Raw genomic sequence first — 24,971 nt, 5'->3', positions numbered from 1 at the left:
GTTTACAATTAGCGTGACCTCCCATATGTGTGCCCACGGCTATAGACGTCCTTTGCGGAAACAACGTGTTAAACAGTGTTCAATCGTCAGACGCGCGGATCCATATTCCTCGATATAGAACTGCTCCATATGAACGATCTGTTGGTCTAAGCTTTATTTCCGGAATATTTTAGGAGACATATGACATTTCTGCACCACATCATAAACGACAAACATACAGTAACACAACTGTCATGTGAACATTCTTTTTCCTTCTGTAAGAGATATAAAACGAAAATTACTTCAAACGCCTATCTCGATTAACTACCTTTTGTTATTAAGTGCCAATAATAAATGAATTTAATTTAATTGAATTGAATAACGTCTATTAGAGAAATGTGATATATATTGTTTATGATAATACGTCAAATTACTTTTAAATAATATTTATTGCAGACCATACTTAATAATGCAATGCAGTTATTTCAATCAAAAGGACGGTTAATAATTACAGTGTTTGTGAAATAGATTTACTGACAAATTTTATTTCCGACTGAGAATATAAAACACTTAATACATTGGGATTTTAATTGAATCGGAACTTAATTCCGGAAGAATGACTCGGCGTACTTTTTTATAAAGTAGAACTTAATCTGCCCTGTTGTTATTGACAATTGGGGTTTGCGATGAGGTGAGACGAGACTTCCGAAACCTTTTAATTTACAATATAAGTTGTCAGTGGTATCTATGGCAGTGCGCGTGTAAGCTAATGGTTTCAGCCATAGGATACAACGTCGCAGAAGAAACAAGAAAACGTTGACCTTTTTCAGAGGTAGTTTTTCTTCTCATGCAAAGAAATCACGACAATTTTTAAATATTCATATCTATCTACGTTCATCGGATTTAGAAGTATATGTATGGAATTGAAAAATAAATCTAAGCTTAATTCAAACAAAACATATTGCTTAAAAATATTCCAAAAGTAAATTAATTGGCACAGCAACATTGAAAACAAGTAAACCAGCCACAAATTAATTTACGCATTTTAAATTGTAATTAAATATTGGGATTTGCATATTCCAAACTTTCATCAAAACTCAATCAGGAGATAAATTAAGAATTTAAAACGGCTAAAGCTAGGTGATGAATACACTTACAGTAAGGTTTTCCTTAGGAATATCAATAGTAATGGTTGTGGTAATAGTAGTAATGTTAAAATAACTAAAGAATTCAATTTTCTTCGGAGTCAACAATGACCATGATCTATCCCCACAATATGTAATAAATAAAACAATTCAGATTATGGCGTTCCGAAATTGACACCGTATCATCTTCTAGGTGATTACCAACTGTCCGGAGGAACCTACGACCTACATCTTCAGGATAACATTTTACATTAATACTTTTAACAAGATGTTATTGACAACGGATAACATTGTTAAAGTTTCTGCACTTCAAGGTATCCGACCTCTGTACCTAACATAATATTTTCTCTAACAGACTACAATTGTAGATCTTGTTGACGTTTCGGAGAAACGTTTGTATCTACCTACAAGTCCATATGGCAGCATAACTCAGAACACCACCGTCGAGATATTAACCGTCAGGAAAGTCTCAAACTTCAATTACAAATTGAATTTCAATTTTATTCGATTTAACTAACAACTACTGTGGTTCACAGTACTTGACAGTCTAAGTCTTTTATGAAACCCGAAGGTTCATTACTTCATCCTTAAAAAAAGTCCGCCGCTGTTACTAACCCGAGCCAGATGAAGCCAATCAACATTCCCACACCCTATTTCATTAAGAATTTTTTCTTCCATTCATTCTTAGGTCTTCAATGTGTTATTTTCTCTTCTGGTTTTTCGACTACATTTTTCTATGCATTTTCATAGTTACCATGCGTGCTACATGCATTATATATAATAGAAACGATGCTTTAAAGAGTTCTATCCACTCTTTCGTTGTGAAAATTAAAACATTGGTCGGTATAATAACCATGTATCACACGAAACCGGGAGAAAACTATCCCTCTACATGTAGTGTATACTAGAGGGGATCTTGAGCTTTTTGGTGAAAGATTACCCCCAAACAATTAACTGTAGGGACGAATAAGTCAAAATATCCTAATATCGGTCGAGTCAAACACACGCTAAAATAAGTGCACGATTCGGCTTATAACAGTCGCATAAAAGCACAATGAAAATTCCAGTTCGATGTTTGAAGTATCAGAATTTCTAACTTTAAGTGATTTGTAACAACAAACAAAATTCGTAAATTAACTTTCCATAATTAATTAAACTTTTACATTACTGTTCACAAAAGTAGTAATAAAAACACTAAGTATACAGACCTACTAGCAGAATATAATTCATAGAATAAATTAATGATTATGTACCTTTAGGCACAAATTGAAAGTAGAGATCCAAAAACAAGAAATATTTAATTCTGCAGTGTATGAATACAACAACTTTGTAGTCTTATAAGGTCATTGCACCAGAGATATGGCTTTTAATGCGTGTTCTCTTCCGAGAACTCTTTTCTGCAGAGATTTTCTTCCTTATTCAGAAGGTTCATGTTTTAAGGTGCCTTAATCCTACACTACTTCGCAAAAAGAGAACTGTATTTGTCCTGGATCACCGTGACGAAACAAAAGGCTGAATTAATGGAAAACGCTGTTTTTAGTTTTAGGCTCACATACGATAGCACATATCTCTCTCTATATATAAAATTTGTAAAAATGATTATGTGGATATTAATGAGAGGGTCATATTAATAATATCGTCTATTTACGCATTATTTAATAGCTAATACTTACTAAGTAAGAGTTACTATTCCAAGTGACAAAAAAAGTATTTATATTATATTTGCATTGAGACTCTTTGGTTAAACTAAATACATAACAGGTCAATAAATATAACGCAATAGTTCTTATTATTTCTTGGCTCTATAACCAAGTTGAGGATCTTCGCCGTCTCCTTTTCGGAGGTTTTCTAGTCTTTGAAGTGTGCATCTGTGAGTAGTGAGTGACCAGCCCACTGCCTCAATCCTGATTCGACTGCTACTTGGGTGAGAAATGGCCGCTGAATTTTGCTTACGAAACATCTCATTCATGCTCGTAAGGTTATTCTGCATGCCGTAAATCTACGACATGAGACCGCCGGCTTTACTTCCCCTCCGAATGAAGTTGTGCTATGGATTTTTATCACACTCGGCCGGGTTTGAACCCGGGAACCTTGGATCCGGTAGAGAGCACGCTAACCAGTAGTCCACCGAGGGCGACATAACGCAATAACTATCCTTCATTTTAGATCATTCAATAAGAGATAGCTGAAAAAAATCATTTGCCAGCACTTAGACGTTCTTTCGCAATGGAATTATGCCCATTTTAAACACTGAATTTACAAGAATTAATTATCTAAGCAATAATTTTTCACTTTACCAACATTTTCAAATGCTTTCACATACTTATACGCGTAGTACCTGGACACAAGGTAAATTAATAATAAATATATAAATAACTAAATATACTAAATAGAATTTAATTTAAAATTTTAAACAGGCACGATTATCATGCAGGAAATAAGAACAGGTTATCAGTAAATTCGTAGTTGTACCAAACTACATAGTTCACTAACCTGATACTTATTTTTAAATTCTCCTTTTTATTTATTAAGCACACAATGACTCGGAAGCTGTCTGTGCTTCTGTCATCATGTGAAAGTATCAGACATGATCTGTTGAGTCCAATCGATAAACCTAATGTCAAATCCTACTAAACCCAATATCAATTACTACGGAGATTAGGTTTGATACTTCACAGAATACTGTTAATCCTGACGTAAAGAAGACACTGAAAAGTACAAAATTGTCTGAAGAATATAATGGATTCAAAGCGTATTTCGCAAGATCCCATACACTGTGAAGAGGAGCCCTAATGGGTTACTATTAATACAAAAGCCAAGAAGACTTAATAACAACAATGCCAGTACAGAATTGTACACACAAAAGTATTCAAAACGTCTTTCCATGTTTATAGACACGGAAGAAAAGTAGTGACATGAGACTCAAATAGTTTAAGTCCTAAGAACATGGAAACTGCTTTCGCAAACTTCATCCACAACTAAAAATACAATGCCTTTGCTAAAGGGAATGCAAAAATTTCTATTCGATAATTCACGTACTTTTCATCTTGTCTGCTAGCGCTAAATACTATATTGGATTCACTATGCTTACTCACTTCTTAAGCACCCTGTCTATGCTGTGGCAGTGATAATTTTCCTGTTAATAGCTGCTTATTTCAGAGTCAGAACAATTGTCTTAGTGGATCTGTAGCTCACTCACCGGACTCAAGGCTGTTGTCGGCCTCGCATGGCATGAAGGTCGCTGCTGAAGAGGTGGCGGGAGGAGGGCTGAGAAGACGCGAGGACGTCGCCGCGTCAGCACCGTTGCCACCGGCACCACTATTTAAGAACGCCTCTGAGATTCCTGTAACAAGATGGCCTAGTCTTAGTCAGGCAACAACAGTCCTATTCGATAGTGCTCTTATATCTCCTCTTTACACGCGATATTATGCTGCAAAAGTGAAGCTGTCCCACTACAAGCCATGGAGGCCGATATGGGGGAGAGATATAGCTCCTATTTAATTTCGAACTCTGCGTTAGATAGGGAGGGGTGAGTGGTCAGTGTTCTGGCAACCAACAGATAGGATGCTGGGTGGATAAGAGAGCTGATATGGAAATAGAGGCTGAAAGAAAAATCTTCTGCCCGTTTAGAGGATCGCTCAAGTCCGTAACCCGGCATTATACCGAATAACCTAATCCGATCCGTGATATTATGAATTATGACACGGATTTTGAACTGTAGAATATGACTTCTTGAGAATCTAGTCAATGCCCTTATTCCAAAAGGAAGGATGATGCACTGTCATGATCACAGCTTAACGTGTCAGATTACAACGACATTGTTACATCTTTGTCCCGTTTTCATAACAGCATTGTAAGACATTCCATACATCTGGTACAAATCTTGCGTTTGTTACTTTATCGACTACCAGCTCCCCTACGATAACAATCGTTCTTACACTTTTAAAAGATTAAACCACAAATGTACTGGACTATAACGACTAGACACACAAGGCGTTTGGACATCCTGCTATGGATATTTCGGACTGAAACAAATTGCGTTGACGAAACTGTAGAATGCGCCATTTGAACTGAGCCAGGCGTCCGATAACTATATTTTTTATTTATTATGGACGCAAACAATAACAACGGTACACATAAAATAAATCTAATTAATTAATTAATTTCAGAACATTTCCATTTATCCAAACACCCACACTACTGCAACTGTTTGAAATTCTATAAGCTCTGGTAACATTAAAATTGGTTTCTTATCACTATGATCAATATATTTTAAGTGGACCATTGTAAACCACTAAAGTTAAAAGTCAGTCACATGAAATATTTTTTTCGCACATAAGAACTTTCTACATGGTTTGATACCTCAAAACTCTCTTCAGTTTGTCTTTCACTTTGTTCTGTCTATGACATTTCTCTTTGTCCTCTGACAGCAATACTCTCGGCATGATACTGTGCTTTCCGGAAGACACACCAGGCAGTAGGCTGAATATTTGCGTTATCTCTGGTGTTAAATTATAAACCCATCAAAGTGTCTAAAATCAAATCTGTCACAAAATATGAAAGAAAAAACACAGAGACTTGTATCCTGATTTCGGATGCCGACAAATGTTTACATCGATACATTGAAGTTAAGTAATGTTCTTCTCAGTTCCTAAATACTGGACTCAAAATATCTGCGAGTCTGAGCTACGTTACAGTAAGAGGGAAATCGGGAGCAGGACGCCTTATGCGCTATCGCTTTTCTCCCTCCCCTTATCTCGACTTGCTGGCCCAAAGATGTGGGTCTGTAACGGTCAACCAAACTCGGATATATCTTGCGACAATTATACGTCCATGAGGCAGACAGACTATTTTAAACAAGTCAAATTCAAAATACAAGAACTACGGACCACTTAGTGCCCGACATCATGTTACATGTTGATCAAACTTTACTCCCGAGGACATTAGTAGCAGCTGCAGGGGTGGTTACAAAGCCTGGCATATTGCTCATTCACCACCCATTTAGCCTCACTTTGCATAGGAAGCACCGATGTGGTCTTACACCCAGCTTTACACCCAAGCCTTGGATCCAGGATCGTACTGGTCACAAGTGTGACATCATTAATAATTATAACATCCCACCGGTGCGTTAATAAAATATAATCACGTATTAGTCTAACCTTTGAGCTCTCAGCAACGAAATGTAATCTCTGGAGAATGGCATGGGTGATACCGGTCAACTGCAAGCAATTTCTTACGAAATAATGTTTCTCTCATCTAATCAGAAAGGAAGTTCCGTCCATTTTCTATATTTTCGTAGTCGTAATCAGATATAAACGTTTGTCAATGCGCCATAATTAAAAAAATTACGAGCATTTTCCTTGTTATTTCAGACACCCAACCAAAATTATCGAATATGAGACTAGGCACGCCTCATTGCAATTAGATTTTTCTAGTTTTATATAATTACTGTAAACGAAAAATATACGTACAGTAAATTCAGTCACTCTTGAAGAGACATTCTTTAATTGCATTTCCTTTCTAATTATATCTACTGTATATTACACAATTTTAAAAAAGGCAAAATACATTCAGTAATCTTTATAGTGTGGAAGAAAATCGCGACACTAAAGCCAATAAACAAAACTGGTACAATGTATGCAAATAAATTTCGGATTTAATTTTAAAATGAATTCGAATAAATTATAAATAATCACTCCAATTTCTGATAATGCACTGTGACCACTCAACAATTTCTTTCACTCTGGTCAGCTCGAAACTATATCGCCAATCTTGTTTCATTTCTTATTGCATTCCTTCAGCCTTCAGACCGTCTACTATCATTGTGTACTGATTCTTGAAATTACTAGGACCACAAAGAAAAAGAAGTGTACGGAAGGCTCAGTCTTCATTGTTGTAAATTTAAATGTCTATGATATCGACCTCCAGACCCACCGAATTAAAGACATGTAAGCATGTTCTTAGCTACAGAAGACACTGAAATGTCTTACAGCTGTCAATGTTTCAAATGCAATATATTTTCAAACCATCATATCGTCTCAAATATGTCTGAGGTTTACATTAGCAGATACCGAAAAGAAGTCGCTGTGTCCGTGAATCCATATAGCGAATGGCAGATTGATAAATAATTCAGTTCTGTACCACTTCCCCCATCCCTTACCACTTGCACTGGTCTTTCGTCCCTCATGTCTATCGGGTGGAGCACAACCAGAACGAGTAGTGGTGTTGGCGGCGGAGGTGGGGTGGAGTGAGGCGCCAGTCTGTAGTCTCAGGTGGCAATGCGCTGTCCAAGGGAAGCTCGCTCACAGCGTCCTCTGGGAACTCATTATCGATGTGGTTGTCGCCCTGAACCACTACCCACCCTGCAGCCAAGAGATGGAGGTCGTCCACAGACCATATGCAGACCTCGTCACATACACTGCATTACCGCATTACATATTTATATATTTCATCATCTTAGCCAAATATAAGCTACGAACAGAGGATCTCGACGTATGGCTCTGTCAGTAATTCAAGTCTGATTCTTAATTGGAAGGTTTGCTGTTCGAATCTCATTAAAAGTATTCTTCTAGAAACCTTCGAAAATGTTACGGAAATTATCATTCTGGCCACTGAAGACAAGAGTGGACAGAAGAATAAGTTTAGAAGAGTATAATGGGCGTGTGCTATTTCACTTTAGAAATATCGGTCATTTTAAGCAAGCAACGGCGTGGGGTCGCGTATTCTCAGAATTTGTTTCTCAAGAAAGGAATTATCAAAAAAATGTTACCGTGATTATGTTCATATTTGAATAGGTTATGTTTCTTATGTAACATTAAATGGAATGGAGACTCAGTAATTTGATTTATTTAGTTTATTCATGGTACAAAGAATCAAGACAAGAAAAATATTTTATAAAACACAAACTTGGTTACTTCCGACTTCTTTGTATTCTTCGTGAAAATTGAGTCACAAGTGTTTTCAGACTAAACGGATCGCGGTTTACGCTCTGCGCTGGCTTCTGCATTGAACCATTTTAAATGGATCTAAAACTCATCGGGCAGAATTTGGGTACACGATGGACGCACTACGACAGAGCGTAGACTACTAGACAGTGAGATCTGTGCCAATTTTCGACTTAGCTTCCTCCAGACTCCTACATCTTCAAACCGCGCCATCACCAAGTCAGCGTAAAGCGTAAGGGATTAATGCAGATAGAAAGTTCTATTAACATTAAAGTCTGTGTAATTTATAGTAATCAAAGAGACAGAAAGAGTCTCCTTCATTCTTCACGTCGTGCGTTTATTTTCAAACACCCATTCGGACAGTTTCCTGTTGCTTTGTCGCGGCTGATCCGCTCATTCAGTGGGAAGCGTTTTGCACATGAACCGTTGGCAACGTGAAACACAATAACGCCTGTATGTGGTGCTTAGACTACTCCACAACGCTCTGTTGCATGTGGTGTTACCTGACAACCAAGGGGACTTAGATATATGGAATAAATGAACCGAACGTAACCAGTAATGGTTGCTAGAATATCTGTATTCCCAAACTGAAAGTATTAATAAAATACATGAAAACTAAATATTTATATTGACCACGATACTTTAAAGGTGGAGATGGCTGTCTTTTGGGTTGTAGCGCCGTGTAGTCTGGTAGAAGTTCATCAAAACTTCAGAGGTACTTGCTGCCTCCGTCATCAGGTTCCTTCTTCGCCATTCGTTTCAACGAATCGCAAGACCAAAAGTAAATGTTCGTTTAATGACGGTACCTGACTAATAAATTACAGATAAATATAATTACAAAATGATACATGAAATAGAATTTCAGTCAATCAGTATACTGGCGTGCAGATTTCCTGTAAAACTGCAAGTCCGAGTCAAAAAATACTTGGGAATTGTTGAAACCATGAGGGTACTGGGTCGAGCGGTCGGTCATCCCAAGCGGATTCCACGTAGAGCGGAGGAAATGGGATTCCCCTCGAGACCCACGTGGTACACTATATTTAGTACAGTCCCGCCTGTAGTTTCAAAACTGTTACCTAAAACCTGATTCTACTCGGATATTTCATTCAATATGTTCACAAAATTATTCTTTCTTTCAGTTTTTATCCTTCCAATCATAAGACGTACTTAATTGAGCATTAGAAAATTAGTAATGTGCACAAATAATCGATTAATCTGGGGTTCTATCAGACATTCTCTCTAGATATAAATTACGAAACTATTTAACTGCATATTCTATGCTGTATATATTACATGGCATATATTTATATGGGAATTTGGTCAGGCGCAATAATTCAATGTTGAATGTGTGTGTGCCCCTACAGGCTAATACAGTAAGGATTAAATTCCTTTACAGAAAAGTTTATATGGATTCCAACTGTTTATTATAATTTTTGTTTGCTTAGGAATTAGGTAGTATGACAGTGAACACATAAAATAAATTAGATCTTTATGCTGTGTTAAGATTTCATGTGAAGCGTATTGCTCAGATTGAATAAATACGACAAATGTGTTTTAAAAGTGCCTCAATAAATTCTTTACCTACTGAATTCCAGTAGAATGAAATATAAATGTACTGTTTTAATTATGCCATGATCACGTACAAAAGCGTAAGAAATAGATGAGAAAGGAGGATACAATTAAAATTAAACTTCGTACATAAACAATATTAGCTACATCATTACAGAATCCAACAGTGCCCTTTTGGTAATGGCAATAAAATATCTGTTTATGTTTAATTGAATGTAAAATATACTTTCGCTTTCGGTATTCACATTATTAGGCTCTGTTAAGAGAAAGAAAGCAAAAAAAAGCACATAAGAGAAAGTAAGGACATGATCACTCTATCCTTCTGTAGCCCTTGCAACAAGTACATGTTTCTGCCAAACTCATGTGCACAGTGCAGTAGGTATGATTGTACTGCACAGAGACTTCCATTTCCCTGGCATCGAACCGTAGAGGAAACTTGATTCAATTACCTGAGAATCGGTTTACTGCTGCACACGACGGATAAAATTCACACACGGACCATCCCGCGCGCACCATTCTCAATACGGCCCGCGTCTACGTGATTGTGTCGGCAAAAATCATCATCCCAGCCGGCACCTCACAGTTTGGTGACACCTATCCGTTGACTTTATGCAGGTACAGCAAGATTGTTAAAAGTCTGTCGGATTAATTTTGTAGGTATAGTGTTGATAATGCGATAAATCTATCCGGATTACAACGAAAGCTGAGGAAGGCCATAAACTGAAAATCTCAACCGTCCGAATCAATTTCAAGTTCATGAACCTATCGCTCTTGCGACGATCTGGAGAGCTTCCTTTTTTCAAAAAGATTTGTTGCAAGAAGTACGACACGTTTCCGTCTTAGTGTGAAGGCATATGTATTTTATGTTTTCTGAAACATTTAAATTTAAAACCTACATGGACCTCGAAAGTCCTTACGGATTTATTTCTTAAATGTATGATCAATCTAAACTACGGTCAACACAAAATACCATATGTTACATAAAGTTTTCCTCAATTCTCTCTAAATGGTAACCATTTTAATTACAACTAGGGAATTTTTATAAAATAAACCAAAATAAATTACACATAATGACAAATGCTGCTTCCTTGATAGAAGATTGTAGACTGTTAAAACTAATTCTACGAGCTGTTATAAATAATGTTTGTTAACTTAAGAACAAGTATGATAAATCAGATTTAATCATTTATTTTTCAGGATTTCATAAATGTCGTCTTTCAGTAAAGTACAAGATCATTCATTATCAGTTTATTACTTTGTTAGTTACCATAGCAATTTATTTTATTTAAAGCTTGTTCCAATGAAGCTAACGCCTCGTTTTTGTAATAATACAATTAATTCAGTCACTAAATATCTATTTTTCACATTTAAATCTTGCCTATTAAATTACCCCTTAGAGTTAAAAATGTATGCATTGGCAACATTCTGAACGACATCCCTTTTAAGTAAGCTCTTTGTAATATCAGCTATTAATTGGAGTCCTCATAAATTGACAACTCGTTCAACTTGTAATTCATGACATAAATTTTAAAGTCATTCGTGTGTATATATGTACGTATGTGCCCTGATTTCATGTAGCAATGAAATCACTTTATAGCCCCAGGGAAAGCAATGAATGCATAGTGAAAAGTTTCTCCCCGTTCCGACAAACTTCCCTCTCTTCTACCACTGTAACCCCTAGTCTCTTCTCCCCTGACAACCAGCCAGCGGCCCAAGTCTAAGTCCGGTCCAACAAGGGGGTGAGCCTCCCCCTACTACACATCCCTATAGCACCTCGACAAATTGCAGCTAAACCGAATCAAATTTCCTGATATTGACACTGTTCCTGCAAGCACACTTTTGCCCACTATCAGAGAAACATTTATCGCCTGTATTTCTAACTGACATTTGTGGATCTCACGGCGGAAAAGCGGCCCATGTTGGCATCCTGGGTTTTACGCCGTGTGGACGTGTAGGTATATATGAGCATTTCGGAGTAACATAATACTTCCATCTTCAGGGTTAAATTGGAGGCCGCGTGTTCCTCCGAAACGTTACCTATGCACAAATTCATACGGCGTCATAACACAAAAGTCCAACGTCGATATGTATTTCTAGTTACCAAATTTTTTTGAGTTTAACATTGAAGACTTACAACAACAAGTTCTAATGTCTATGTGCTTGAATTAGATTTTAGAGTTTTAAGCTTAGAATACCTGCACTAATTATATGATCAAACATTTCTCTATAGGTGACTGTAAAGATAATTGTAGTGAGGTTTGTGATTCTCAGGACAGTGAGTATGAAGATGGCTGTCTCCTTGGTAATTGCACCGTGTAGTCTGGCAAAAGTTTGTCGATGTTTCACAGGCGCTTGCTGCTTCTGACACGCAGGTAAACTACAACCAGACTATACCTACACCACGTAGCATCACAATTAATAAATAAACGAGGCACGATTATGTTATGCCACCACAGGATTAGCCTAATACAGACTGTTGCTAGAAAAGTACGTACTTATCATTCGTGGTTCACGTGCTAAATGAAGTCCCCTGACTCAACATAAGTGATCAATATTTATGATCAGTTGTGGACTGTTTCGTTTAGCAAAATTCTTATAAAATACGGAAAAAGACACCAATTCTTAACCTCGGTCTTGTATAAATATATATATGTACCTCAAATGTATATAAGTACAGAAGCCCCTGTTGGTACGGAGTTCACAAGTCAACTGTCGGGAGGATTCTCAGGGGAAAGCGACAGTGCTGCTGTCCTGGTCAAACTGCTAAGACTTGGAATGTAGTGAAAACTGACCATCGTCTTACACTCGCATAAGGGAGACGGTTTTTTGAATCGACATTTTATTTCTCCCTCCAGATTTCTTCCCCTGCCTCAGAAGGTTTCAGTTTGGTTTGACGCCATCTACAACACTTCTTTTACGGAAATTTGATAAGAATCCCTAGTCAATATAGCTTTTCTCCTTCTATATACTGGAACAAAATTCCCGGTTCATTTCAGCGAAGAATGATTCACAGAGTTTTCTGCTCAAATGTTTTCTAAACCCACAGCAATGTACTTAGTAAATGGAATAAAGTCATTTGAAATTTTCGTGGTACTCTTGCACAAATGCACGACGAAAAGACCGTGTAAACTAGTGACACTTTGAAGGAACCCAATATTAACATGTGTTGTAAGACACACACACACACACACATATATATATATATATATATATATATATATATATATATAGACTGTATAAATTGTGTACTAAAAGATCATAGTCATTAGATGTCTTGTTATGTTATCAATTGAAGTAGAATATAAGAAAATAATGTTCATGCATTTCAGGCTAGTTACTGAAAACAATGTTTAAATGCTAAAATGAAGTAACGTTTATAAAATAAAATCAGTTTGAAGCATGAAACACATGTAAATTATATTAAAACATACAGTTCCTACGTCAAGGGGAAAACAACGATTATACATAACAAAGCTACGTTTCTAACACTGTTTAGGGAAGTAATCACTAATATACTCCTTGTAAAAAAAAATACTGTTAAAGTTACGTGGTGTGCAAAAAACTACCACCGTGCTTTAAAATGTAGCTCTCAACTTAAAATTTCACACAAATCTTTTGACAGGCAGTGTCGCTGATACTTCACAGATGAAGAAACGAAAAGACATTTCACGTTAATTACGTGGTGGCCATTCTTTAGACACATAAATGCACAAGTGTGCCTCAAGAACACAGTGTACGAGATATCTGGCCAAACGAAGCCAATGTGAGGTAACATAACGTCATCACTGCGAATCAAGTACAAAAACAAAGTAAAATCAAAACATTGCCATCAACGGTATTCGAACTCACGACGTCAAAGTCCTGCAGACAATACAAGTACTATCAGGTAAGAGTTCCAAGACAGACTGGTCTGAATCTGTTGGATCAGAGAAGAGTAAAAACCATGAAGCAACAGACTAAGGTAATGAAGTTGTGCGTGATTCGACCACGTGGAGCGCTTGCAGCCATCTATATTGAATAGGGCTGCTGCGTCAGATAGTGGAAGAGTAAGTCATCATATCGAAATTTTCTGTGGGAGCCCATTACAATCGAATTACACCCTGGGGGCAATCCTCTGTCTCCCTGGGAAGCCATTCTTCCATTTCTTAAAAAAGAAAATCTATAAAGACTGGAAAACAAAACAATAAAGAAACAAGAATCAGAATACATGCACACTTAGTTTCTTCTTAATGTCATGTACATTGACGCGTTTGCTGTTTAATATTACACAAAACACTACAATGTGGAAGGAGTTCAAATATGTTTAATATATTTGCGTTGACGTCAACACGTGTTCATGATTGCCAGATCCGCCCAGTGCTGTTGAAACAATTAAGACGTGTGTCCACTTGACTCATAAACTGTCTACAACAAAATGACAGAAGCAGCAAACGTAAGTTGTGCCTTTAAAGATATATTGCCACATATCTGTATTACACCAAAGAATAAAATCCGTACAGTCGAAGACGAGTGAGGTCTTCCACCGCTCGAACACTGAGCTCGTGAGTTCGAACCTCACTCGAGGTATGAAAATTACGTCCGTGTCCTTCTGTGTTGGGCTGTCCTGTGCAGGTACAGGCCTTTCTTAGGAGCAGTCTCCGTCGAAGAAGTCGTAAACAATGTCTAGAAGGATTCGCAGTTTCTGAAGTTAATTCTGAATTGGAACAGGCTAGGAGACATCCGTAAAAGATTTAGAAGATTGACTTTTTATCCCACGCAGAACAGCGTATAACAAAAGACTCCTTTTTAAACATTCGCTCTGAAGAATTCAATGTTTACAACCCAAATTAGCACAATTAATTTAACAATGAGTGGAAGTTTTCCCTTTGTAGCAAAATTTATATGATTGGATTTTACAATGAAACTCTCAAAACGTATATTCATACGGCGAAGATGATGATGTTCTTCTGGGTTATTATGCCGCATAGTTTCACAGATACCAACATTTTCTGATAAATATACCATCTCCAACTTCAGTCTTAACGCCTGACTATAAATGTCATTCCTGCGATGCGGAACAAAATTGAAATTAAGTTCTAACTCTGGTAGCAAGAAATGCAAATGAGGCAATGGCGGGGTCTGGCGGGGACTGTGTTTGGCGGGAAATCTGAGGTCAGAAGGTCGGGTTTCTGTTGGTGCGTCTGGTACAAATGTCTTCGGTCTGACAGTAAAGATGTTTTCACATTTAATTTACATTTTATAAATTTCGTAATTCCAGTGTGATTTGTAAAGATAGTGCTGTAGTAAACTATATGACTGTTCAACTTAAAAAAATTTAATTCCGGTCAACTCATTCACAATAAATTAAGTTGCCTTCAGCAGTTCGTTTATGTCTTCTACTACCGCTAGGCCTTCGTCAGATGAAGATACCGTGTTACCAGCGGTGTCCCTAACTTCCCCGTAGAATTGCGTTAATTTTCTGCCGCCCTGCGCACACTGCACCCTAGGGATATCGCAAGCCGGATACTCCTCTTCCTACTAGCTACCCGAAGAACATGAAAATATCAACTCATGCTACCCCCATACTTCAGCAATGCCTCTGTACAACACATACGCCCTACACTAAATGTTTTCGCTTATTCTGTGCAAGTGCAAAAAATGTTGATCTCTCCAATAGGGAAGTCTTGTAACAAATAGTAACACTCTGCAGTTTACTGAATAAAGGTCAATGTGAAGAGAATCGAATCCACGTTCTTCGGCTACCCAGTCCCATTATCTATTAATTAAACCACTGGACGCTCACTCTGTTTCGTACTCAACACTTAAAACGTCGTATTGTTATAGCAGTCGCCACTCGTCTTACGAGCTGCCGAGCGAAGAAGAGAGGAACAAACTGCGTGCGCATCAACATACATGCCAAAAAACATAATCTCTTCCGAATATTGCTGTCTTCTGGAGGTCATGCTGCCTCCGTCATCATGGCACCATGACCTCTGAAACGTTGGTGGACATCTACCAGACTACACGGCGCAACAACCCTGAAGACAGCAATCTTCTGACTCACCTCCATGAAAACCTCAAATCCTTCACAATCTCACAATACAACAGAGATATTCATAGTGAGGGTAGATAAATAACGGTCCATCCTCAGGAGTGTTTTTATGGCGGATACTGCAGCACCAGGCCGCTTAGACGTTTACCTGATAGTGCTGAATCCAGTGCAGCCTGGAGAAACAGCGCAGTTCGCAAGATGTCTGGCGTCTATTAAACCAGTGTTGCCCAGGAACGGATAATTCTCGACTTGGCGTAAAATTGAGATATTCCTCCCTCAATTACACGTCTGACTTGCCCTTCGTCCCAGTGGTGAGAAGACCCTTTGACAAAACCTAATCGTAGAGGCTTACAGCTCCGAGTTTTAGGTGACTGACTTAGTTTATCCAATGGCAAAGACGGGATTTTCCTAAGTAGGTATTCACCATCTTTCCATCTGAGAATGCAAAAATATCCAGTTTGTGAAACAGTGTTTCCTGTTGGGCATACTTTGAAGACAGATACTCATAACCTCTAAAATGCGAATACGTTTACACGGGTGCCAAATAAAAGTATGACCACAGGGGAATGTTGGTCTTCAACGAATCCTTCCTTTCTCAAAATACACACTTAGGACCAGAAAGATCTGGAATGTGGTTGCACAATTTCTTGTCATTAATTTAATCATACACAGCTTCCTGGAATCCCTTTTATCGAGTTTAATATTTTACACTCTAAAGCAATTTGCTCGAATAGTTTTACATTAAATTGTAACATACCACTTTACAATGCCTGCAGCACCAAAGCAATTTCCAGAGAAGGGTTTCTGGGAAGTGGAAATAAATTAATTACAGTGGAGGTTTATCATGTTTGTAAACGGTCTAACACTGGGTTACTGGCTACTCCTAACATTGGTACCAATTATTTTAAACAGAGAAGAAATAGGATTCATAACTTTAATGATAATCTAGAGTCATCTTACAACCCCTAATCCCTTTTGTTTGAGATATGCAGCGAATTTCTGCAAGTTGCTGCATTGTTCTCGCAACCCTTCTTGTTATTAGACAGGCGTGCTTCAAATATGCACCCAACTCCCCCGTAACAAGCACTCGATTAGAATAGTTGAGCGAAGTTGCAAAGAAGAATGCTGAATGCAGCATTAGGGCTATAATAAGCTGGTTTCGCGAAGTTGAGTAAAATGTCGCTGCGGTATCCTACAGGGAGAACAACCGATATTTCAGGTTATTATTTTGACGACGGTCCCTTGATATCATAATTTCCTCTAACTCTATTTATTCATAATAATCATATTAAGAACAGTCTAAAATGAAGGTGAATATTCCGTCCTACTCGTGGTGACATTTTCGTCCACATTATCATAAACGTACTCTACTAGTTCCAAAGGTATTAGTTAAATACAACACCACACATCACGAAGACGAAGTAAGTTGACAAGCGGAAATTCTGTAGATATGTATTTGAAAGAAGCCAGGATCTTTTATTGATAAGGTTAGCACCTATTCTGAGACTTTACATTGTTTTCACCAGTACCTCCAGGCCAAATCCGGAACAGTACCGTACCTTTAAAAAGCCCATAACCGCCTCATTCCAAATACGTATAACTTCACAATTCATCATCATCTTTTCCCATTTTCATTCTAAGATATACACTAATGCAGTTGACAGAAAGTCGTTAATTAACCTACGAATCACAGCATGAATATATTTTCCCTTTGCCCTTGTAAAAAGCCAAGAAGAATAACATTGTTTGTAAACATTTATAAACAGGATTCCAGCTGTCGCACAAAGGAAGAAGAATTATACAATAATTACACAAAATAATTATACAATATATACTGGTACTTGAAGTGTCGTCAATTGCGCATCTCCAAGTTAAATACCTAGTAAACAGTAACAGAGAAAAAGAGCTCATGTAAATGACAAGGAATGACCATATTTGATAGCATTTTGGAGGAGCAAACTGCTAAATTTAAAACTTTTAAATTACAAAAATTCAACATTCTCATCGACTAACAATTAACATAGCACCCTCTACGCCATTCATCGGAGAAAGAACAATATCAAAAAACTACGGTTCAACATTACGAGCAAAAAAATTTCTTTACAAGTTTACGACATAACTATCATGCGATTATTCTATTTACTGCTAATGTTTCATACACATTGTAATAAAATTACAAAATTAATTTGATGATAATGAAAAATACAACCCCAGAGCAGAAATACAGGAGATAATATGAAAACCAAGCATATTATCACGATAATAACCAAAACTGTAATCCCGTTAACTTCAATTATGACATGGTTAACACAGAAATGTAACTGATTGCAGCATTCTGTGTAGGATATGAGATTCTCAAGGCGGTTACCACGATGGCTGTCATCTGGACTGTAGAACCGTGTAGTCCTATAAAAGTTAATTAACGTTTCAGATATCCTTACTGCTTCCATCATCAGGGCGATGAGTCACATTCATCGCTATCTCTGATAAGCTTGTACCAGACTACACAGCGCAACAACCCAGAAGACAGAAATCTTATTTTTACCAACTTGTACGCGTTCATAAGTCACTTAGTTCTCTTAACTTACAAAGTAATTAATAAAAACACAAACTATTTAATAATTACCCATCTACTTCAGCCAAGTTCCATATGAAGAACGTAGAAACGTAATGAAATAACAGAAACATTAGCAGTAAAAGTGCATAACAAACCTCCGCCCTGAAAAACACATGACAATCTATTTCTGAGAGATGAACTAAGAGACCCCTTATCTTTGGACGGCCTATTCCTCAGAGAATTCCGCTCCAACCGGGATAGAAATGAAGGTACGCGTGATCCCTAGAGACATGGGTTCCCCTCACCTTTCCATTTCATTCCATCTCCCGCTCCCAGGTGGCCGCAGCAGGCTTGGGAGTGTTGGGCATGCACCGCTGTGAAAACTCGGCGCCAAAACTCTGATTAGTTCGTATCCCAAGGGGAATCCCCTGCGCTGCAGCTAGCTGGGTTCTACAATTCCCATGGCACGCAGTCTTGCCAACCTTTCCAATCCGCTCAACCCTAGCAGAGTAGGGGCAACTCTGGGCAATGTTATTCACCCACACGAGAAACAGTCATGGAAATTTAGTGCAACGAGCGAAGTCGCCGCAACTCCAGTGAGCGTCTCTGTAGGCGACGTGCAACTCAAACCAATCAGCGACCGAACAGGTTGTACTTTTAATCTTCAAAGGCACTAGTAGAATCAGGGTTATTCTTTCGAAATAACCGATTTCTTATAGGTAACAGCCACAAACAATGAATATTACTGTCCTAATAATTATCAAGTATTTTATGAAAAAAGGAAGAAATGAAGGAAAAACGAAACGAGGTGAAACAAATAGAAAAGAAAGGTGATAAGTTATTCAATATTTGACATTATAGGGGAATAATTGATACATTTATACCTATGTTCAATATTTAGCTAAATATGTTTGAAACGTGGTTTGGCTTACATGCAAAATTGTAAGCATGTTCGATGTTGTCAAATGTAGTTTATTTCGTTTTTCATACAGTAAGTTAATCTGTGACGGCGTTATCACGTTGGGTATATACAAACGGGCGCTAACGGTGAAGCTAACAGCAACTCCGCTTCTTTGTGATACGCGCATGGATACAAAGGACGGTAATTATATTATTACACATATGCATCTTGTATATTTTGATACGAAAATGCGCCAGGAGCACCCAATTGCAATTATGGCATTCCTGCATAGACGTTCGATCTTGGATAGACCTGACCTGTGTCAGGTATGTCAGGCATGGAATAGACAAGCTGGGACACTGCTTCGCTGTCCAATTGTCTTTCTCCTTTCCTTATTTTTCAGAAAATAAACGGTAGAACGACAATTTTCAACGTTGGTGGCTCGTATCAGTAGGAAATTGGCTATGACAAAGTGTAATCCTAATTCTTTTAGTGTCTTTTAAGTTTCAATGCACAACCTGTTAGGTCGTTAATTACAGGATAATTCACAAGTCGCCTATAAACGGTGATGTTTTAATTGCCATATTCGAGATCGACCGTAATCGATTTTATAATAATAACTAAAGTAAGAACTAGATTTTGAAACATTTAGTACTCTGACTTTCTTTCCAATACACAGAACTGTGTGCGTAATAAAATATAGGATAGCTGATGGAATGCTTCATACCGTGATGAAGAGATTTTTCATTACCAAGGTTACGTATGAAGCAGTTAAAGTATTTCTGAAATGAAATACACTCCCATATAAGGGGATCAATAGATTTTACGGGTCTACGGTTCAACGAAGTGGCGTTATAAAATGAGCTGGGGTTAGCAGCGGTAGAAGCTAAGAGAGACGTGAGCAGAGTTGCTTAATCTAACGCCCTTATAAAAGTAGGGGCAGGAATGAAATAAAAGGGGTCGATAATCTTAACCCTCTCGTTTGCCCTTACAACATCCAGATCCATTAACATTTCGTACGCATCTCATTTCCATATTTCTCTGTCAAAAACGCATTAATTTTCTCTTCCCCATACAAGTTTAAACTGTCTGTTGGGTTTAGCCTCAAATAGTTCCCATTTCGCCTATTAATGGTGTTATAAAATGTTTCAGGACAATTAATACACAGCGTGTGTCAAAACGTAGGGATTCTAAAGAATGCATTGCTGTAGCATGTTCACGAATTGAAAGTCAAAACTCTCCCGAACAAAACAAAATAAAATTTAACTGCTTTACTTCAGATTGATCATTTTTCTTAACTTTGTGGTTATTTATCTTGTATCCCAAAGTCGCCCACTGCCCACGGCGAACCTCATTTAACAAATGACGTACTGGGGGCAAAACAATAAAATAAGCTGTTCCATATTTATAAAACGTCACTCAAAATTAATGATATCTTTGGTTAACGTTTATTTTAAGTTTATGTCTCAATCAGATGATTTGATTTTAGGCTCGTTTATTTTTACCAACGAACTCATATCATCAGATTTAGACTAAATCCAGAGATAAGAAACTGGAGACCACTTAATTAATTTAAAACCCAAAATTGCTTTCATGCAGAAACATTATAACTGTAATTCTGAAACAAAATGCCATGAAACATCTACGTGCAGCAAATTCACCATCATTCTGGCAACCTTTGGTCCCGGACACCGAACCAAAATTATACTTTAAATAGCCCTTGCAACAGTACGGATGGTCTCAGTATTTACACTGCTGCCATGACTTACACAGTCCGACATGAGGTAACCTGACTGGAGTCTTTAAACTTGGCTAAATTCTGGAATTCTTTCAGCCACGCGATTCTGCAACAACGCAGAATATATTTCACCTCATCTTTACAGCCATATATACATAAGAACATAGCATATATATGTGCGTATGTGTGTGAATAGAATAATTCTCATTATAGGGGTTGTAGATGTTACATTACAGGGTTGAACTTGTCGACAGACTTAAAAGAAAGATGTGGGAAGGCTCAAGAGTTTTGATGAGGGTGCATGAGGAATGGGAGGGGGTAAAAGAAAGAGACGAAAGGAAAATGTGAAGGAAAAAAAACTTTTTGCAGTTGAAGAAGTAAAAAAAAAAATATTTTCTCACCGCCACCGCTTCACAGTGAAGAACCTAATTCTAAGGCGCGGAATGTAAATTATCGGAGTTTCCAAGGCAGAGGCAGTAGAGTGCAAAGAGACGGTTTCCTTACGAGGAGTGTGGGTGTTGGTAGTGGTGATGTTGGCGGGAGGGAATATGGCTTCTACCTTACTTTTCTCTTCTATATTCATTCCTCCATACTATTCCCGAAATGCATCAATGTGCTGCTATTCAGCAAGTCGGACACAAGAAGAAGCATAAGGAATAAAACAAGGAAAATGCAGAAGACATTGCGATGAGATACTTGCTGAAGGAGAATGAATACATCTAACCTCTTTCTCTTTTACGTTCTTCATCTGTGTATTTTTCTTTACATCCATCCTCTTTTCCTTCCATCTCTCTTGGTTTTCATTCCCCCACGGACCTTCCTTCGACTTCGTGTGTTATTAGCTCGAGAAAGCCCCCACATGAATAATGCCCAAGATTAGCCCTATATAGACTACTTGCTTCTCTCTCTTCCCACCGCATCTTCCTTCTTCTACCCCTTTCCCTTCACACACAATCACCATCTAAATATTCACCAAGAGTCCTCCTCATGAGGATTCAAATCGAAATATCGCGCCTGTACCAGAATGAGCGAGAGAGAGCGTAAGAATGAGTCGTAGTAAATTTGCTTTGAGCCTGTTCTTCTCATCTACACTTGCTATTCTCAATTCTATTTTATATCAGACGCTACATCATACTCTTCCGAACAGCTTTAATTCACATGACTACTTCTAACGTACTGTCTTCGACTTCACTTCGATATTGGCCATAAATCGATTACTGATCACTTGTCAACCTAAACTCTATTTAGCTGATAGCCAGTATGGCAGACATTAGAATGTTACAGTGAACATCATTTACCACATTTCTATGCTTAGGAATCTTTGGATTATAATTAGAACTAGTAATACCAAAGTTATAAAAGTAAAAGACTACACATTTTATTTCTACGAGATTATAGTGATCGGCACGGACATAAAACTATTACTTCTGCATAACAGGCGACAAAATGTATAATGAGACAATAAAACTCCGTAAATGGTAAATGGGATGTCTCTGTTACAATCACACAGCTGATGTAATTGATACCATATTTAAGAATTTAAACACTGCTTTCATAATATTAATAGTTGCTTATTTGAAGGTAAATTTCAGCAGAGGCTTACATCGTGGAGTAAATTATTAAATTATGGAAAATTCAATTACTGTTTTTATATCAGTTAATCTATTTATAACTACCACATATTTGAAGTACAATCTTCTTAATGATGATTATCACAAACCTTTCAGAATAAACACGAATGTGATGAATACAGAGGGAAATAAATATGAACCAGAAGACAGACTGTTAGCGAATAGCTAAACAAGTAAGTGCAGTTTTTAAACTGAATGAAGTTCTGTATTCTTAGAACGTACTGATATATAGCCATACATCCTGATTGAGGTTTCTCGTGGCTTTCTTCAGACCCTTCAAGGAGATGATAAGGTAGACAATGACAGAATTCTTCAACAAGCATTCCAACTTATCATTACGTAGATGTAAATGCATCGTTAAACAATTCGTTTTTATTAACATAGTAATGAACGACCACTAAACATTAATTCATAACGAAAGGCTGCTCAGTGAATAACAGGTCGGTTAAATTTAGGACAAACAAGTGGATAAGTTTCGATCAGTTACTGACTAAGAATGAAGAAATAAGGGAGTCAAAGAACTACAGCGATTGGCGTCTGTGTGAGAATTTCACGAACTCCATAGTTACAATACGTCTTCCTTCTCGGCGTCTTATCAGTCTAATTCGCCACGTTTTATCTGCGACGTAACGCGCCGCGTCGTGAGCGTCACATAAACCCTGTCGCAACTCCACACACCTCCTTCCTCCACCCCATCCTTCAAAAACTGCGTCTGTCTCTAAAACTCCCCTGGCAATTAAAACCCATTTCACAGTCCTATATTTTCTTTGCATTTTGAAATGATAATTCAGACAATTTGGAGCTTTAGGGATGGGGCTAGGGGTAGGAGGAAGTAAGGAAGATGTGGAGTACAGTATGGGTGGAAGAAGAGTCCTCCCTATTAGATTTCTCTAGGTTGTCATAGCAACGAGAGAGTCCCCAGACGCCCCTTTTCCTGTGTGCCATTCTCTGGATGTGATTAATGCGCTAGTCCCTTGGGACGGACAGGAGGAAAATCTAACCCCTCTTATATAGAGGGTGTGCATTTTAAAACATCGTTCCATGCTCGCAAATATGTCTAAGTACGTAGAAGAAAATGATTTAAAAGTACATTCACATAAATATAGAATCAAACATTAAAATAATTAATGCTTCGTGCGAAATCGATAAAAGAGATATTACCAACATAATTATATCTGTGTTATTCATTCTCGCCTTGATGATGGAGGCAGGAAGCACCTCTGAAACGGGCTTCACGGAGCAACAACCCACAAGACAGCCATCTTGTCTATATTATTCATAATTTCCATCAATAAATATATCAATAACGCAACGATGAAGTTAAAACACACCTCATACAGTTTCGAAGCTTAAGAGAAACCACAAAACAACCTTATTCTCCCAGTGGGGGTGAGATTATGTCTCTGTGGACCTGGGCTGCTAATGGATCGACTTTCCATCCCCAGACGATACATGGGTGAATATGGAACATCGGCGTAATGATACTGACGGAACAGACTCCGAGAAAAGACCTGCCCCAGTGTTCCTATGTCGACCACAAACCTCACATCGACCGACCCGATCGCGAACCAGAATCTCCAAGTTAAAATGTGACAACTAATCGCCTGACCTCTGGCACGGCCTGAATTAGGCAGTGGTCGCTGAGGCACTAGAAGCTTTTGAAACGTTTCCATGAACTCATTTATTCCAGTCATTAGCATTTTGAAGCAATGTGCTAATTCCAAAGGTGTTCTTCACGCTGCGTTACGTGGATCGTTGCTGCATTAATCTGTTCCGAGGTCCCACTATTGGTCAACAATGGGAATACTTGTATCTAGCTGTTACTCAAAAATGGGTACCAACAATGAGGATTCTGAAGATTTCTGTCTTCTGGGTTGTTGTGCTGTGTAGTCTGGTCGATGTTTACCAACGTTTCAGAGATCGTACTGCCTCCATCATCAGGGCGATGAGTATGAAGATTTCTGTCTTCTGGGTTGTTGCGCTGTGTAGTCTGGTAGATGTTAACCAACGTTTCAGAGGTCATACTGCCTCCATCATCAGGGCGATGAAGATTTCTGTCTTCTGGGTTGTTGCGCTGTGTAGTCTGGTCGATGTTAACCAACGTTTCAAAGGTCATACTGCCTCCATCATCAGGGCGATGAATATTTCTGTCTTCTAGGTTGTTGCGCTGTGTAGTCTGGTCGATGTTAACCAACGTTTCAGAGGTCATACTGCCTCCGTCATCAGAGCGATGAGTATGAAGATTTCTGTCTTCTGGGTTGTTGCGCTGTGTAGTCTGGTAGATGTTTACCAACGTTTCAGAGGTCATACTGCCTCCGCCAGCAGGACTTAGAATACGGCAATAAAATTGTCAGAGAAAGAGAGAGTGTGTGTTTAAAGACAGATTTGCACTTGCTATGTGGTGAATTTGCATTTATCCAGAGAAAGGACAACGGATTGCGAGTTGTGAACATTTCCCCAAACGCGGAATAAATGT

General features: G+C 38.1%; 1 protein-coding gene across 2 annotated transcripts in view; it reads right to left on the bottom strand.

Moving 5' to 3' along the window:
* L (zinc finger protein Lobe) overlaps positions 1–24,971 on the bottom strand; it is a 330,367-nt gene that overhangs the window by 192,722 nt on the left and 112,674 nt on the right. For both annotated transcript variants that reach the window (XM_022082246.2, XM_022082245.2), the window contains one exon: positions 4,324–4,467. In XM_022082246.2, coding sequence (XP_021937938.1) covers positions 4,324–4,467 — 144 coding nt within the window. The remainder of the gene's footprint in view (positions 1–4,323; positions 4,468–24,971) is intronic.

Source organism: Zootermopsis nevadensis, unplaced genomic scaffold (genome assembly GCF_977971745.1).
Source record: "Zootermopsis nevadensis isolate Lab colony 2312 unplaced genomic scaffold, Znev_1.0 Znev_ptg000029l, whole genome shotgun sequence".
Taxonomy (NCBI): Eukaryota; Metazoa; Arthropoda; class Insecta; order Blattodea; family Termopsidae; genus Zootermopsis; species Zootermopsis nevadensis.
This window is presented reverse-complemented; position numbering and strand designations above follow the sequence as displayed.